Source organism: Hyla sarda, chromosome 8 (genome assembly GCF_029499605.1).
Source record: "Hyla sarda isolate aHylSar1 chromosome 8, aHylSar1.hap1, whole genome shotgun sequence".
NCBI lineage: Eukaryota > Metazoa > Chordata > Amphibia > Anura > Hylidae > Hyla > Hyla sarda.
In genome coordinates this window covers 185170070-185188839 of record NC_079196.1, presented here as the reverse complement: position 1 = coordinate 185188839, position 18770 = coordinate 185170070, and the positions used below count along the sequence as shown (strand labels likewise).

At 42.7% G+C, this 18770-nt stretch overlaps 1 protein-coding gene across 3 annotated transcripts in view; it reads left to right on the top strand.

The window, feature by feature from the left end:
* ZC3H7A (zinc finger CCCH-type containing 7A) overlaps window positions 1-18770 on the top strand; it is an 83830-nt gene that overhangs the window by 39921 nt on the left and 25139 nt on the right. For all 3 annotated transcript variants that reach the window (XM_056537138.1, XM_056537140.1, XM_056537139.1), the window contains 3 exons: window positions 2169-2440; window positions 16924-17077; window positions 17318-17385. In XM_056537138.1, the coding sequence (XP_056393113.1) occupies window positions 2169-2440; window positions 16924-17077; window positions 17318-17385 (494 nt within the window). The remainder of the gene's footprint in view (window positions 1-2168; window positions 2441-16923; window positions 17078-17317; window positions 17386-18770) is intronic.

Sequence of the window (18770 nt, the reverse complement as noted above, 5' to 3'; positions counted from 1 at the left end):
GGTCCCTGTAACCATGTTCTCATGATATGGAAGAGGTTCAGTCCCATTGACTGTCAGTGTAGCTAATCCTCTTGTGCATTTGCTGTATGTGTGTGGCAGAAATCGGAGTATAACCACAGATTTCTGCTACTGATATTGTTGTAATAAATGTTCCAGATATGAATGAACATACCCTTAGAAATAACTGCAGTGAGGGGGGAGAGGATTGTACACAGCATATCAGTGTGGGGAGAGGGGAAAGCATTTAGGGAGGACAAATTATACAGGTTGTAGATGGGGAGGAAGGCAAGCATAAAGCAGTTTTCAGGAGGAGGAGAGTGAACTCACATAAACTGTGCACATTTGTAGAGAAAGCAAAGCATCCATAGTAGACCCTGCTGGGGGAGGGCTTTTGATTCTTCTTGAGTTGTATAATGTTAAAACTGTACAGGAGTGAAGCTGTGCTAAAACATGAGAGCTAGTGACTACAGGAGCATTCTGGGCTCACACCACACATCCTGCATGTATTACTGGGAGGACACCCAACGTGCTATGTGTCTGAAATTAGGAGCAGGCTGCAAACTGCATATTTAGAGACAGACAGTGAATGAAGGAACTAAGATTGTAGCCTGAAATGCATTTTTTTTTAAGTCAAGCTAACTAATATTTGTAAAATCACTTCCATGTCAAAAATGTCCGTAGCCTTTAAAGAGCTTATCTGACCATTAAAGGGGAACTCCAGTGGAAAAAAATGTTTTCAAATCAACTGGTGTCAGACATATTTGTGAATTACTTCTATTGAAAAATCGTAACCCTTCCAGTACTCAACCCTTCCAGTGCTGCTGTATACTACAGATATACTACAGATAAATTTGTAAAGTTCTTTCCAGTCTGACCACAGATCTCTCTCATCTGTTTGTGTCGGGAACTGTCCCGAGAAGGAGATGTTTTCTATGGGGATTTACTTCTAATCTGGACAGTTCCTGACACGGACAGAGGTGTCAGCAGAGAGCACTGTTGTCAGACTTTAATGAACTGCACAGTACTGGAAGGATTAAGATTTTTTTAAATAGAAGTAATTTACAAATCTGTTTAACTTGTTTCCACCGGAGTTCCCCTTTAAAGGGGTACTCCGCTGCTCAGCGTTTGGAACAAACTGTTCTGAACACTGGAGCCGGGAGCTCGTGACGTCATAGACCCGCCCCCTCATGAAGTCCCGCCCCCTCAATGCAAGTCTATGGGACTTCCATAGACTTGCATTGAGGGGCGGGGCATTACATCAGGGGGTTGGACTATGACGTCACAAGCTCCCGGCTCCAGCGTTCGGAACAGTTTGTTCCAAACGCTGAGAAGCGGAGTACCCCTTTAAGACTTATCACCTATTCTGTGAATAACAGATTAGTGTATGACTGTTGCAACCAAACACACGAAAAGAGAGTCTCCCGTTTGCTGTCTGTGACAGCACCCTTACACAATAAGTAAGAAGCTCTGCACATGTGTAACTACGGCTCCATACCAATGGGAGACTTGGGTACCCATTATGATCATGAATCCCCTGTGGATGGGGGATAAGCCTTAATATAGGGGCTAGGGATCGACCGATTTTCGGTTTGGCCGATATTATCAGCCGATATTCACGATTTTGAACGTTATCGGCAATTACCTTGCCGATAATCCGATAATGCCCTGCCCCCTGCATCAGCAAATGCCCCACCCCCCACCGCACTGCCCCGGCCAGAGACTGCCACCGCTGCCCCATTGCCTCCCCCATCCCCGGTTTTATAATTACCTGTTCCCGGGGTCCGCGCTACATCTGGCTCCGGCGGCGTCCTGTGTTACGCTGTGCGCTGCGCTGCGTAATGACGAGTGACGTCCTCAATGTGACGTCACCATCAGTGCGCACAGTGACAGCTTAGGGAGGGGAGAAGGGATAAATAGCCGATAACTTATACCGTAATATCGGTATAAGTTATCGGCTATCGGCCCTAACCTCCACATATTATCGGTATCGGCCCTAAAAAATCAATATCTGTCGATCCCTAATAGGGGCAACCCCTTTAAGTTTATTTAAACAAATATATACAAACTGCTGAACTCAGGTGCCCTAGTGTACAAAGGAATCAAATGACTTTTTTTTTATCTTAGAAAAGTACAGGAAAATGACCTTACACGTGTGTGTTATGTTTCAGATTTGCCAGAATTTGATGGCCATGAACCTCTTTATGTGCCTTTCTCTACACTGAGCCTCAACAATGGACCATTCAGAGAGACATCACCTGTTCCAGCCCCGTCAGTCTCTCCAAGTGTGCCCCTGGTCTCTGAGACTGGAATATTCCCCTCTGCACTTATAAGTAGTGATACGTCTGCTTTATTTCCACTGTCAAACTTACGTGATGAAATTATTGGTGATGAATTGGACCTCATCCTCGATTCTGTGCCATCATGCAATGGGCTAAACATGGTAAGATTAGGGGGAAAAGGATTCACTTTAATTTGACTTGTTTTGTTTTTACAGAACTGCATGATTTTCAATTTTCATTTTAAAAAGCTGACTATTCAAGTTTTAAGATTTCTCAAATCCATTGGTTGCTGTATACTACTGGCTGACATTAGCTTACAATTAATGTCTAACCTTTAATTCCATTTAGTGTTTTTTATCTAAACGAGCTGAAGCTCTGAAAACTTTCCCCTTCACGATCAGAAAGATTTTCATTTGTATATTTTTTTTAAATATGATATTGGGGGAAAATGTAGTTGTACAAAATGCTGCTGCTAATCACTCACTGCTTTCAGTAGTCACATGCAACAACAATTGGATGGCTGTGTCACTGCGGCACTTCTGCCAAAGACCCAGTAACAGTGACAGTGCTGAATCAGGGTTTATAAGTTTTTTTTTTGTTTTTTTTTCTCTTTCAATCCCTGCCTCCTGGCAACTTTTTGTTAAACTTGGAAAACTCCTTGAATAAATTATTCAGCACAGAATTTTTTACTTTACAAAAGCTTTTGATATAATGTAGATAATACCATTATATGTATATTTGGAATATACATTGATTACATTTTTTTTTATATATATTTTTGGGTGAAAAAATACTGTCCCTGTAGCTATTACCTGTATGTCTCTATGAGGAGACCAAATACAGGAAGTGAGGGCAGGACAAGCAGGGCTCTGTAACACGCTGCTAGCTTTAAATTATCCTGATGTGTGAGCCAGAAGCATGTCACTGAGCCACAGTGCACAGAGCCCTGCTTGTCCTCGGTGCTCAGAGCCCTGCTTGTCCTTGGTGCTCAGAGCCCTGCTTGTCCTCGGCGCACGGGGGCCCTGCTTGTCCTCGGCGCACGGGAGCCCTGCTTGTCCTCGGCGCACGGGGGCCCTGCTTGTCCTCTGCGCACGGGAGCCCTGCTTGTCCTCGGCGCACGGGGGCCCTGCTTGTCCTCGGCGCACGGGGGCCCTGCTTGTCCTCGGCGCACGGGAGCCCTGCTTGTCCTCGGCGCACGGGGGCCCTGCTTGTCCTCGGCGCACGGGGGCCCTGCTTGTCCTCGGCGCACGGGGGCCCTGCTTGTCCTCGGCGCACGGGGGCCCTGCTTGTCCTCGGCGCACGGGGGCCCTGCTTGTCCTCGGCGCACGGGGGCCCTGCTTGTCCTCGGCGCACGGGGGCCCTGCTTGTCCTCGGCGCACGGGGGCCCTGCTTATCCACCCACACTTCCTGTATTTGGACTACTCATAGAGACACACAGGCAATAGCTGTAGGGACAAAAATATACATCGAATGGTATTATCTACATTATATAAAAAGTTTTTGTTAACGACAGGTACACTTTAAATAGGACAAAACATAACCTGTTTCTAAATTTCGCCTATACTACTTTTTTGCCTTGCAGAGTGAAACAGATTTCCTTTTTAAAATACACCCTTTCCCAAAGTTTACACCTTTTTCAATTATCTATTCAATTTAATATATACTCAGTCACTCTTACCACGGAATGGAAGCTGATTGTATAAAAACATGAGAAATGAACTGTGTATTCTGTTCTTCAGGTCTTTTCTTGTCCATCCATGAATCTGGAGGTGACACTGGAGTTTAAGGGACAGAATTTGGCACCTAGGAAAAGTAAAGTTCGATTTGTAGAATCTTACCATGATTTATTGAGTTGTAGTGATGTGCTTAAATTCCAGTTGCAAGGAACCTTTAACCCTACTTTAAGTTGCCTTTTATGAATGGTCAGAGTCATCTATAAAAAGCTCCACACAAGATTACCTTTAAACTTTATAGTAAGGTAAAAATAAAGGTGTTGACATTTAAATGCAACAATATGCTACCTGATTCTTGTCAGCACTATGTTTTTATATGTAAACCGTTTTTTTCATCACAGATATTGAACCATATTTTCGGAAAATTCTGCCAAAGTCTACTTGTTAACACACAGAGTTCCTGCAGTGCTAGGAAATTGCCTATTAGAGTTACAAGACCCAATTCAAACGCATTGATCGCAGAATCATGGTGGATCTGTCTGATTTACACTTGAACAAATCTGGACAGAATCCTAAACCTGTGAACATGACCTTATTTTTTTGTCTGATTTCTACGTCTCTACAGTACAGCCGTATTTATCGGTGTATAACACGCACCCCCATTTTAACAGGGAAATTTAAGTAAAAAAAATAAAATTTAAAATAAATGACTTGGACTAAATGCCACATCATCCCCCCAACTTCGTTTTCTTCTGCACCTGTTTGGTCCCGTCCCCTCCAGTGCCCCATCATTCCTTCCCTTTTATCAGTCCCTGTGCCACATTTACCCCTCTTATCGCCACCCCCCCATGTCTCATCATTTCCCCCTGTCATAGACCACCACTAGCCATACAGACATTAAGCATTTAGTGCCTCCCCAACCATCATTTCCCCCTGTCTCATCATCCCCCACCCTGTCTCATCATGTCTCCCATCATTCCCAACTCATCTTCCCCCACCCTGTCTCATCATGCCCACCATCATCATTTCCCCCTGTCTCATCATGTCCCCCATCATTATCCCCCACACCCTGTCTCATCATGTCCCCACGCATGCTGGGAGTTGTAATTCTGCAACATCTGGAGGTCCGCAGGTTGAAGACCACTCTTCCCCTTTCCTTACCTGTCTACACTTCGGCAGGTCAGGTCAGGCGGGGGGGTCTTGCAGGCTGCGGTCAGTGAAGCAGATGAGTGACTTCCTCTGCCGGCTTCTCTGCGCGCCATCACGGATCTCACTTTTCGGCGGCGACTACAGGAAATGAAAAGTGGGATCCGTGATGCCGCACAGAGAAGCCAGCAGAGGAAGTCACTCATCCGCTTCACTGACCGCAGCCCGCAAGACCCCCCCCCTGACCTTACCTGCCGAAGCGCAGACAGGTAAGGAAAATAAATCTTTAAAAAGCAGGGAAAGGGGGAATGATGAGGGAGGAGAGGTAGGAAAAAGGGGGAATGAAAAGTGAAACTCACTTGTTTTCTCCCGCACTATCCACAGGAACTGGTGGATAGTGCGGGAGACGCTGATTAAAAGGTAGCGCAGATCCGGACAAGGTAGGGCTCAGCGTCTCCCGCACTATCCACCACACCAGTACCTGTGGATCGTGCGGGAGAAAACAAGTGACAGTGCGGGGATAAGACGCCGCTGGTCACTGATTTAAAGTGGCCGCGGCTGTGCTGTTAATACTTACAAGCAGACGCTGCTGCGGTCGCTTTAAATCAGTGACCAGAAGACTTATCGGCGTATAACACGCAGGCAGACTTTTTGCCTTAAATTTAAGTTTTAAAAGTGCGTGTTATACGCCGATTAATACGGTACTTGCAATGTCTACCGTGTTATTTGCTGAGCTCCAGGCCTTCTTAGTGTCTAATAGGCTCCTTAATACATGTGTTTCCTCACTGTCCTTGTCATGTGAATATAAAGAAGCATAAGCAGCAACCCCTATTGCACCCATTAATAAGGTTGTCTACCAGCTACATTTATCCCCTAACAGCAATATGTACTATAAGTATCAAATCCATCAAAAGCTGCACCTGACAGGGTTCTCATCATTGCTAAATTATGATGATCTGGCACATTTAAAGCGTTCCTGTCATAGTGCAAAAAAAAAGTTACTCAGTACCTAATCCTGATCATGTACATATCATTTTTTTAAACATGTATTAAGTATTTATTTAAGTTTTGCAATTTAATTAACAAACACCACCCACGGTGGGACAAGATAGAACATATACAACAGACTCCGTAGGTCTCAGAGACCGGCTCCAGCACAGTGAGAGAAATAAAGAGTATGCATAAAAGTGCGCCAGTAAAACAGAAGGGCACATCTGAGACCCAACCGGAGGAAGCCCAACACATACAGACACGCTCATACACACTCAAGCACACATCCCGGTAAATTGTTATAAACATCAGGGGCAGCTAAGCCACCATGCCCCTAGGAGCCTGGAGGAGAGCCCGAACAAGTCTGGGAGGTTTTCCCTGCCAGTAGAAGGATACCAGCGCACCACATAAATGGAAAAGATAACGAAATTTAGGAAGATACATTTTAAAAATATTGATCCTGCCAGATAAAGAGAGAGGGAGTGAGGATCAGGCAGACAGCCGCTCCACAGTGGAGTGTAAAAGCGGCTCCAAGCTCAGGGAGAGAGAGTCTGTCAGGGACGCAGTCTCCTCCACCCCTAAATATCTAAAATGGGAAACCAATTGCACCCCTGCCAGAAGAGAGGAGGGGAGGGTAACTCCAGACGAAAGTGCCATTAGGGAGGACTTAGCCCAGTTGACCTGCAAGCCCAAAATCGAACTAAACCGGTCAAGTAGATCAGTAAGGGACAGGAGAGAACTTCCAGCATCTGCTAAATATACCAGAATGTCACCTGCATAAAGGGAAACCTTCTCTACAATAGACCCCCAGATACCACAGATAATAGGGTACCTGCGTATGGCTGCCGCCAACAGCTCCATCGCCAGCGCAAAAAGGAAGGCAGATAGCGGGCACCCCTGCCTCGTCCCACGACCCAGGAGAAAGGGAACAGATACATCCCAGTTAGTTCGAAAACAGGCCCTAGGACTATTATATAGCAAGCAAACCCAAACACAGAATCGGGGACCAAACGCAACTAGCACCTCCCACAGATAAGGCCACAAACTGAATCAAAGGCTTTGTAAATATCCAGACTAACCACCACACCAGTAGGAAAGCCCTCCCCTACCGCTGCTATATTGAGTTGCAGACGCTTCACTTTTACATCAGTGGCCCTACCCGGCATAAACCCAGTTTGGTCAGGATGAATGATAGCATTAATGACCCCATATAGGCAAGTAGCCAGCACTCTAGCCAAGATCTTAATATCAACATGCAAAAGGGAAATAGGTGTATAAGAATCAGCCAGCATCGGATCCTTTTCAGGCTTAGGGAGCACTACAACGCCTCCGGAAGTGCATCAGCAAAACGGCTATTGAGTGAAACAATTTAAGGAGTATAGGGGCCAGTCGCTCCTCATTCATCCCATACCAATTGCTTATCATCCCATCTAAACCGGTGGTCTTCCCATGCGGGCCTGTTCTACCTCTTCAACTGTAAACGGGGACATCTAACGCCTCCGCCTGAGCGCGACTAAGCGTGGGAAGGGTTAAGTCATGTAAAAAGAACAAAATCTTGCAAATCACTGCACAGTAGTTTTTATGCATACATTTTCCATCTGTTCCTAGTAAAGCTGGATGCTAATCAACAGCTGTCACTATGTGTTTCATTCATCTATCACAGACTCCTGAATGTCTGATCAACTTCTTTGTCATTCAGGAGTCAGAGAAAGCATTGGCTGTTCATGCTGGGAGTTGTAGTTTAGCAACAGCTGAAGCTGCAGTGTTTGTAAAGCACCGTGTTAGAGCAGTGTTGCCTTTAGCTGTTGCAAAACTACAACTCCCAGCATGCACACACATCCTTTGTCTGTAGTTTTGCAAGAGCTGGAGGCACACAGCTGGAGAATACACAGCTCTAAAACAGAGTTTTACAAAGATTGTACCCCCAGCTGTTGTAAAACTACATCCCATCATGGGAGTTGTTTAGGAACAGCTGAAGGCTGCAGTGGTGCAATGGTGATCTCTTATACTGGATACCAACACACATTACAGCCGGTATCCAATATGCTGCAAAATACAGAGTAGTCTGTCTGCATAAAGACAGATGACCCCTAGCGGTGGCTACGTTCATTTTAGACTTTTTAGTAAAATTGACATTTAAAAAAAAAAAAAAAAAAAAATGTATATTTAAAAAAGTCATCCCATCAGTAGTACTAAAAAGTTTTTCATAATGACAGAACCTCTTTAAGGCTATGTTTACACCTCGGAATTCCCGTGCGAAATTCTGCATTGGAGTTCTGCTTGGAGAGTCCGCTGCAGCAGAGTCCTGTTGAATTCAATAGGATTCTGCTGCCCTGTGCACACTGTGGAATTTACGCGCCAGATGTTTCTTGCATGGAAATTCCCTAATTCCGTGTCTGCAGAAATAAAGCATTCCCGTGTGATCCCATATTATGCCCGCAGTCTCCGGAATGTCTCCATTCAAAGTTTGAACATAGCCTAAGAGTCAAGCCACTTCAGCTCCCTGTTGGCTGGACTTGACTTCACTCAAAGGCAGAGTGTTGACCTAGAAGGCTTGTTTACACATAGTATTTGATCAGTATTTTTAGCCAAAACCAGGACTAGGTCCAGAACACACACAATGCGCAAATATTTCAATTATTGTTTTTTTTATATGTCAGAGTAACTCCTGGTTTTGGCTAAAAATTACCAAAATGAGCACCAAATACTGACGCAAACACTGTATTTGAATCCAGCCTTAAAGCAGATGAACAGAAATCGAGTGACGTTTTCTGAAATGGCAGGAGGTGCTAAACCCCAAGTGCAGTTATGCACCTACGCTGGAGTGGAGATCCTGCACTTGTGGTCCGTTACTATGGGCGATCCCCAGCATATGCATACAATGGAGGATGCCTGCAGATGGTCACAAGCATCACAATATAGGTTCACTACTGTGGTAGATGTAAACAATGACATTAGCTAACCCTCAAAACTGATGTAAAATTGAGACATTAGCCAGTATATCCTTATATGAAGGACATACCTGAGCCCGCACACCAACGCCAAGGTGTAAGTGTGAACATAGCATTTTATGAAATGGTCACCTGCACTGACCTAAATATAGAGGTAGATAGAAACAGGGTCACCTGCACTAACCTAAATATAGAGGTAGATAGAAACAGGGTCACCTGCACTAACCTAAATATAGAGGTAGATAGAAACAAGGTCACCTGCACTAACCTAAATAAAAAGGTAGATAGAAACAAGGTCACCTGCACTAACCTAAATATAGAGGTAGATAGAAACAGGTTCACCTGCACTAACCTGAATAAAAAGGTAGAAACAAGGTCACCTGCACTAACCTGAATAAAAAGGTAGATAGAAACAAGGTCATCTGCACTAACCTGAATATACAGATAGATAGAAACAAGGTCATCTGCACTAACCTGAATATACAGATAGATAGAAACAAGGTCATCTGCACTAACCTGAATATACAGATAGATAGAAACAAGGTCATCTGCACTAACCTGAATATACAGATAGATAGAAACAAGGTCATCTGCACTAACCTGAATATACAGATAGATAGAAACAAGGTCACATGCACTAACCTGAATATAGAGGTAGATAGAAACAAGGTCACCTGCACTAACCTGAATATACAGATAGATAGAAACAAGGTCATCTGCACTAACCTGAATATACAGATAGATAGAAACAAGGTCATCTGCACTAACCTGAATATACAGATAGATAGAAACAAGGTCATCTGCACTAACCTGAATATACAGATAGATAGAAACAAGGTCACCTGCACTAACCTGAATATACAGATAGATAGAAACAAGGTCACCTGCACTAACCTGAATATACAGATAGATAGAAACAAGGTCACCTGCATTAACCTGAATATACAGATAGATAGAAACAAGGTCATCTGCACTAACCTGAATATACAGATAGATAGAAACAAGGTCACCTGCACTAACCTGAATATACAGATAGATAGAAACAAGGTCACCTGCACTAACCTGAATATAGAGGTAGATAGAAACAAGGTCACCTGCACTAACCTGAATATAGAGGTACATAGAAACAAGGTCACCTGCACTAACCTGAATATAGAGGTACATAGAAACAAGGTCACCTGCACTAACCTGAATATACAGATAGATAGAAACAAGGTCACCTGCACTAACCTGAATATAGAGGTAGATAGAAACAGGTTCACCTGCACTAACCTGAATAAAAAGGTAGAAACAAGGTCACCTGCACTAACCTGAATAAAAAGGTAGATAGAAACAAGGTCATCTGCACTAACCTGAATATACAGATAGATAGAAACAAGGTCATCTGCACTAACCTGAATATACAGATAGATAGAAACAAGGTCATCTGCACTAACCTGAATATACAGATAGATAGAAACAAGGTCATCTGCACTAACCTGAATATACAGATAGATAGAAACAAGGTCATCTGCACTAACCTGAATATACAGATAGATAGAAACAAGGTCATCTGCACTAACCTGAATATACAGATAGATAGAAACAAGGTCATCTGCACTAACCTGAATATACAGATAGATAGAAACAAGGTCACATGCACTAACCTGAATATAGAGGTAGATAGAAACAAGGTCACCTGAATTAACCTGAATATAGAGGTAGATAGAAACAAGGTCACCTGCACTAACCTGAATATACAGATAGATAGAAACAAGGTCATCTGCACTAACCTGAATATAGAGGTAGATAGAAACAAGGTCACCTGCACTAACCTGAATATACAGATAGATAGAAACAAGGTCACCTGCACTAACCTGAATATACAGATAGATAGAAACAAGGTCACCTGCATTAACCTGAATATACAGATAGATAGAAACAAGGTCACCTGCACTAACCTGAATATACAGATAGATAGAAACAAGGTCACCTGCACTAACCTGAATATACAGATAGATAGAAACAAGGTCACCTGCACTAACCTGAATATAGAGGTAGATAGAAACAAGGTCACCTGCACTAACCTGAATATAGAGGTACATAGAAACAAGGTCACCTGCACTAACCTGAATATAGAGGTACATAGAAACAAGGTCACCTGCACTAACCTGAATATACAGATAGATAGAAACAAGGTCACCTGCACTAACCTGAATATAGAGGTAGATAGAAACAAGGTCACCTGCACTAACCTGAATATACAGATAGATAGAAACAAGGTCATCTGCACTAACCTGAATATACAGATAGATAGAAACAAGGTCACCTGCATTAACCTGAATATACAGATAGATAGAAACAAGGTCACCTGCACTAACTTGAATATACAGATAGATAGAAACAAGGTCACCTGCACTAACCTGAATATACAGATAGATAGAAACAAGGTCACCTGCACTAACCTGAATATACAGATAGATAGAAACAAGGTCATCTGCACTAACCTGAATATACAGATAGATAGAAACAAGGTCACCTGCACTAACCTGAATATACAGATAGATAGAAACAAGGTCACCTGCACTAACCTGAATATAGAGGTAGATAGAAACAAGGTCACCTGCATTAACCTGAATATACAGATAGATAGAAACAAGGTCACCTGCATTAACCTGAATATAGAGGTAGATAGAAACAAGGTCACCTGCACTAACCTGAATATACAGATAGATAGAAACAAGGTCATCTGCACTAACCTGAATATACAGATAGATAGAAACAAGGTCATCTGCACTAACCTGAATATACCGATAGATAGAAACAAGGTCACCTGCACTAACCTGAATATACAGATAGATAGAAACAAGGTCATCTGCACTAACCTGAATATACAGATAGATAGAAACAAGGTCATCTGCACTAACCTGAATATACCGATAGATAGAAACAAGGTCACCTGCACTAACCTGAATATACAGGTAGATAGAAAGAGGGTAAGACTGGGTTCCCATTATGTTTTCCCCCCATACGGGAGCGCATACGGCAGGGGGGAGGGAGCTAAAAACTTGCACTCATGTATGCCTTTCTATGCGCTCCCGTATGTAATTCATCTCAATGAGCCGACCGCAGTGAAACTTTCGGTCCGAAGGGCTCATTTTTGCCCCGTATACTCTTTTTCCCCGCACCTAAAACCGTGGTCGACCACGGTTTTAGGTCCGGTTGTAAAAGCGCATACAGGGCAAAAATGAGCCGACTGAACGTTTCACTGCGGTCGGCTCATTGAGATGAATTACATACGGGAGCGCATAGAAAGGCATACGTGAGTGCAAGTTTTTAGCTCTCCCCTGCCGTATGCGCTTCCGTATGGGGGGAAAACATAATGGGAACCCAGCCTCACCCGCACTATCCTGAATATACAGGTAGATAGAAACAGGGTCACCCGCACCATCTACTTGTAAATTCAGGTTAATGCAGGTGACCCTGCTCTCAGTTTCCTTTTAATAGTTCTGTGAAGCATGTAGGACCAGAAAATGGTGTAAATGGCAGAGTATAAAAATGTGTCTGCTCGGCAGAATATTCAGACTACATAGCTCTGCAGAATTAAACCACTGTGTAATAACCATGAGAATTATTTAAAGCTTGAGATCTGACGAGATTTCTTATAGGTAACTTTTTTAAGGTTAAATGGTCCTTGAAGTACATTAGTAGCTCATGTTTTAGGTTTAGAAGTTAGTTCTTGTACAGACGCTTTGTATGAACAGTCATGGCCGTAAATGTTGGCACCCTTGAAATTTTTCTAGAAAATGAAGTATTTCTCACAGAAAAGGATTGCAGTAACATGTTTTGCTATACACATGTTTATTCCCTTTGTGTGTATTGGAACTAAACCAAAAAAGGAGGAAAAAAGCAAATTGGTCATAATGTCCCACCAAACTCCAAAAATGGGCTGGACAAAATTATTGGCACCCTGTCAAAATTGTGTAAAAATAGGATTGTTTCAAGCATGTGATGCTCCTTTAACCCCTTAAGGACGGACCCATTTTTTACCTCAATGACCAGGCTTTTTTTTTTTTTTTTTTGACATGTATCTCTTGAAATGGTTATAACTTTAGAACGCTTTTTCTGAGCGGAGAGATTCTGAGATTGTTTTTTCATGACATATTGTACTTTATATAATTGGTGCATTTTTGTTGACACATGCAGCATTTTTTGTGAAAAACTTCAAAATGTTGTGAAAACCTGGAACATTTCTGGATTTTTTTTTCTTATAGTGTACATTGTGCGGTAAAAGTGATGTTATATTTATTCTGTGGGTCAGTACGATTATGGCGATACCCATTTTATATAGCTTTCTATGTTCTTTTTCCTTTTCTGAGCAAAATTCTTTTTCTGCTATTCATTTTCCAACATCCGTAACTTTTTTATTTTTCATCCGACACCATTGAGTAAGGGCTTATTTTTTGCGGGATGAGCTCTACTTTTTATTAGTATCATTTTTGTGATACATGCCACCTTTTGATCTTTTTTTATTCTGCTATTTGTTCCAAAATTGGCGAATTTAGCGCTTTTTTATGTTTTTTATGGCGTTCACCGTGCGGGATAATTTACATTATAGTTTTATAGTACACATCATTACGGACGTGGTAATACCAATTATGTATATGATTTGTGTTTTTGATCTTTTTTGGTTGATAATACAGGGCTTTTATTGGGAAAGGGGTATATATATATATATATATATATATATATATATATATATATATATATTTTTTTTTTTTTACACTTCATACTTTTATTGAAGAACTTTTTCTTTTATTTTTTACACTTTTTACAGGTTATACTATGCTGCAGTACATTTCTACTGCAGCACAGTATGACCTAATGAGCTGCACACTGTACAGCCTGTGCGATCCAGCCTCTGGCTGGATCTCACAGTCTTCCGTAGCAGGCATACAGGAGGTCCTGATCTGACCTCCTGCCGCGATCGTATTGCAGCGCTGCCATTGGAGAACGGGGAGAGCGCTCTTCCTGTCAACACCATAGATGCCGTGATCAGGATTGATAGGGGGTTGATGCTGCCGGGACCGGCGCCGATCTCCTGCGCTGCCTGCGGCAGTGCAGGAGATCGTTATGACGTATGCATACGTCCAATTGCGCAAACGTGTCGGTTGATTGGACGTATGCATACGTCCTATAGCGGGAAGGGGTTAAACTCACCTGGGGCAAGTAACAGGTGTGGGCAATATAAAAATCGCACCTGAAAGCAGATAAAAAAGGAGAAGTTTACTTAGTCTTTGCATTGTGTGTCTGTGTGCCACACTAAGCATGGACAACAGAAAGAGAAGAGTACTGTATGAGGACTTGAGAACCAAAAATGTTGAAAAATATCAACAGTCTCAAGGTTACAAGTCCATCTCCAGAGATCTAGATTTGCCTTTGTCCACAGTGCACAACATTATCAAGAAGTTTGCAACCCATGGCACTGTAGCTAATCTCCCTGAGCGTGGATGGAAGAGAAAATTGATGAAAGGTGTCAACGCAGGATAGTCTGGATGGTGGATAAGCAGCCCCAAACAAGTTCCAAAGATATTCAAGCTGTCCTGCAGGTTCAGGGAGCATCAGTGTCAGCACGAGCTATACGTCGACATTTAACTGAAATTAAATGCTGTGGCAGGAGACCCAGGGGGTCCCCACTGCTGACACAGAGACATAAAAAAGCAAGACTACATTTTGCCAATATGAACTTAAATAAGCCAATATCCTTCTGGGAAAACGTCTTGTAGACAGATGAGGCCAAGATAGAGCTTTTTGGTAAAGCACATCATTCTACTATTTACCGAAAACGGAATGAGGCCTACAGAGAAAAGAACACAGTACCTACAGTGAAATATGGTGGAGGTTCAATGATGTTTTTTTTTTTTTTTTTGCTGCCTCTGGCACTGGGTGACTTGAATGTGTGCAAGGCATCATGAAATCTGAGGATTACCAATGGATTTTGGGTCGCACTGTACAGCCCAGTGTCAGAAAGCTGGGTTTGTGTCCGAGATCTTGGGTTTTCCAGCAGGACAATGACCCCAAACATATGTCAAAAAACACATAGAAATGGATGGCAACAAAGTGCTGGAGAGTTCTGAAGTGGCAGCAATGAGTCCAGATCTAAATCCCATTGAACACCTGTGGAGAGATCTTAAAGGGGTACTCCTGTGGAAAACTTTTTTTTTTTTATCAACTGGTGCCAGAAAGTTAAAACGATTTGTAAATTAGAAAAAACTGTAGAAAAGCCAGCAAGTAGAAGTAAAAAAATGTGAATCTTTATTCAGGTATCTTCTTTAAAAAAAAAAAAAAAAACTTTTTTTGCTTTAGTTCCAATACACACAAAGGGAATAAACGTGTATAGCAAAACATGTCTTACTGCAATCCTTTTCTGTGAAAAATACTTTATGGCCATGACTGCATGTCTTTATTCATGTCTAAACTACACATATACAAAAATTGAATAGAGAGGGGTGTTCACCCAAATATATGATGGTCTTTAATGCAGCCGATAAGAGCCTATTTTCCCAGCCAATCAATAGAAACCTGTGTCTTTAACCTAACTAAACTTTACATAGATAACATAGTTGTTCTTACTTTACTGTACTATTTGGGTGAACATTACCTTTGATGCAAGGCTTGTGAGGTGTTTGCCTTTAAATATATCATTTTGCATCTACAGATTTTTACAGTGGACTTAACACAGGATAGTGGATTGTTACAGAAACACAAGGACTTCGGTGACTCCCCCTCCCCATTTTAGTTGTTTGTACCTGCTTTGCACCAATCCCAAGACCCTGCGCTGTCTTCTAGCAGAACCACTGTGCACAGGGTAACAGGAGTGGCACAGAAAGTTATTTCCTGTTTCAACCTGCAATGATTGTTGCACAGCAGTGATGTGGTAGAACAGCATTACCGTACTGTCTTTTGAAAAAGAAAAAAAAAAAGTTTGACATTCCAAAAATGTTAATATAGCAAAGAGGACCTCAGAAAAAAACAGGATCTCCAGGCGCTGATCTGAACAAGAGGAGCAGGACCCCAGAGCCTTCAGGTGAGTATCTTTATTGTTCCAGCGTGCAACGCGTTTCCCTGCGCATGTTCAGTTTCATCAGGCGTGCGCGCCATGCCTGATGAGGCTTCGCCTGCGCAGCGAAATGCGTTGCTTTCTGGAACAATAAAGATACTCACCTGAAGGCTCTGGGGTCCTGTTCCTCTTGTTCCGATCAGCTCCAGGAGATCCTGTCTTTTTCTGAGGTCCTCTTTGCTATATACCGATTCCGACAGGGCAACTGCAAATGGAACTTGTCTGATATGCGCTTTACATTGTTGTGTATGTTACACAACCAACTTTGGTAAGCGGCTGTCTTCCTCTTCCCCCCCCCCCCCCCCCCCCTGTAAGATTGCTTGGGGTTTCTGCACATGAGAGCCTTCTCCCCTTTCTCTCTTCTCAAAAATTTTAATAGGCCAGGGTCTGCGTTCTGAGACCCTCACAGATCACTAGAACAAGCAGGAAGAAGTGCTCAGCTAAGTGCTCCTGTCTCTCTCTTTTCATGCTTTAGTAGATGTATTCCATAGAAAGTCTATGGAGCCTGTCTCGTCCATCAAGGAGAGGGAGATCGAGAGAGAAGTGCTTAGCTGAGCACTTGTCACTGCTTTTTCTAGTGATCAATGGGGGTCATAGCACTCAGACTCCGACCAATGAAAACTTTTGGCATGTCAAAAGTTTTTTGTTTTTTTTTTAATAATAGTAATACTTTAAGGAGAAACAAGAAACTGTAGACTAGATTATAATTTCTCCCTACACTAAAAGTAAAAGAAAAAAATAGTTACATACATACAATAGATACATACATGTGTGTTCTGTTTCAGGCTAGCAGTGCTGTAAGGGGTACCAGCAGGCTGACTGACTTTCCAGGACTGGAGCCGCCCTTGCCATACCAGGGTTTTGCCTTTCCCCAGATGTTAAGCCACAGCATGGACAGTTTTCCCCTAAACCCCCTACCTATGACAAGCTCCCAAAGAGGTAAAGTCAAACTTTAGCTGATAAATAAACAAGAAAGAGAAATGATATAATAAACAGTGGCCCAGATTAAGCAATCTGTCTGAACAAATAGCAAGCAATCACAGCTCATTTTGCAAATAAGCAAAAGCTGAACTGTGATTTGTTTGTCTTTGAAAAATTTTTGCCTGAAAGAATGATGAATCTGGGCCATTACGTCTCTTGTGGATGTATTATAATTTCTGTTTTTCTTTGCCTTTTTAGATGTTTCTGTATTAGATCATTTTAATGGTATACCTAAGGCAAGTCTATTAGACCCAACTCCGTTTCCTGTGAGTATGTATAATCTATAAAATTTGAACACTCTAGCTTAGAACTGCAATATAATTCTTTAAAGGGGTACTCCGCTGCCACAGTGTTTGGAACGTTTTGTCTTGACGTCATGGTCAGGCCCCTTGTGATGTCACACCACGCCCCCTCAATGCAAGTCTATGGGAGGGGGCATGGCGTCCGCCATGCCCCCTCCCATAGACTTGCATTTAGGGGGAGTGGTGTGATATCATGAGGGGCGTGGCCGTGATGTCACTACCCCCTTGCCCACCACACCCAACGTTCTAAATGAACGCCGGGTGCTGCACAGAGATCGCGGGGGTCCCAGCTGTAGGATCCCTGGGATCAGACATCTTTTCCCCTATCCTTTGGGGTGGAGTACCCCTTTAAAGGGAACTTGTCTTCACTTTTATACTGCTTAAACCACAATTCATCGGGTTGATCCCCAGCAGCTTCTCCCTGCCCTAGCGGCTTTGATTGATAGTGCTCATCCTTTTTTGTTTGAGTATAGGGGGACATCTATCAATGAAAGCCAGCAGTTTAGAAATAAGCTCCCAGGGTCCGCCAAGATGACTCGTAGTTCATTCACCATAAATTAAATGACTGTTTCCCTTTTAAAGTGTCTCTCTTGTTTCAAAACATGTTTGACATTTCACAGACATGTATAAAGTTTTGATTGGTCAGAGTCTCAGTGCTTAGACCCCCGCTAATCAAGGGAACGAGCAAATAGAAGCATAGGGTAGTGTGCTTTAGTCCCCAGCTTGCTGAAAATCTCCAACTTGCAGTCCCATTATAAGACTTGTAAGGGGGCCACAAGCTGGAGTTTGCGGCAAGATTCTCCTTGCTTATTCTTCTTATCGGTGGGGGTCTCTGCACTGAGACCCCAACTGATCAAAACGTTCAACTTGTCAAAAGTTTTTCTAAATGACAGGAACACTTTAAGAACAGATGGTGGCTGAGAAGAGGGTTGTCTGAGATTGGGGAGAAAAAAAAGGTGTCCAGACTAGCTTTCCTATTTGAATATGTAGTGCCAGCTGTAGTACAATTTGGTTTCTGATTTTATAGATTAGGAATGATCCAGCTGTAGGATCCCTGGGATCAGACATCTTTTCCCCTATCCTTTGGGGTGGAGTACCCCTTTAAAGGGAACTTGTCTTCACTTTTATACTGCTTAAACCACAATTCATCGGGTTGATCCCCAGCAGCTTCTCCCTGCCCTAGCGGCTTTGATTGATAGTGCTCATCCTTTTTTGTTTGAGTATAGGGGGACATCTATCAATGAAAGCCAGCAGTTTAGAAATAAGCTCCCAGGGTCCGCCAAGATGACTCGTAGTTCATTCACCATAAATTAAATGACTGTTTCCCTTTTAAAGTGTCTCTCTTGTTT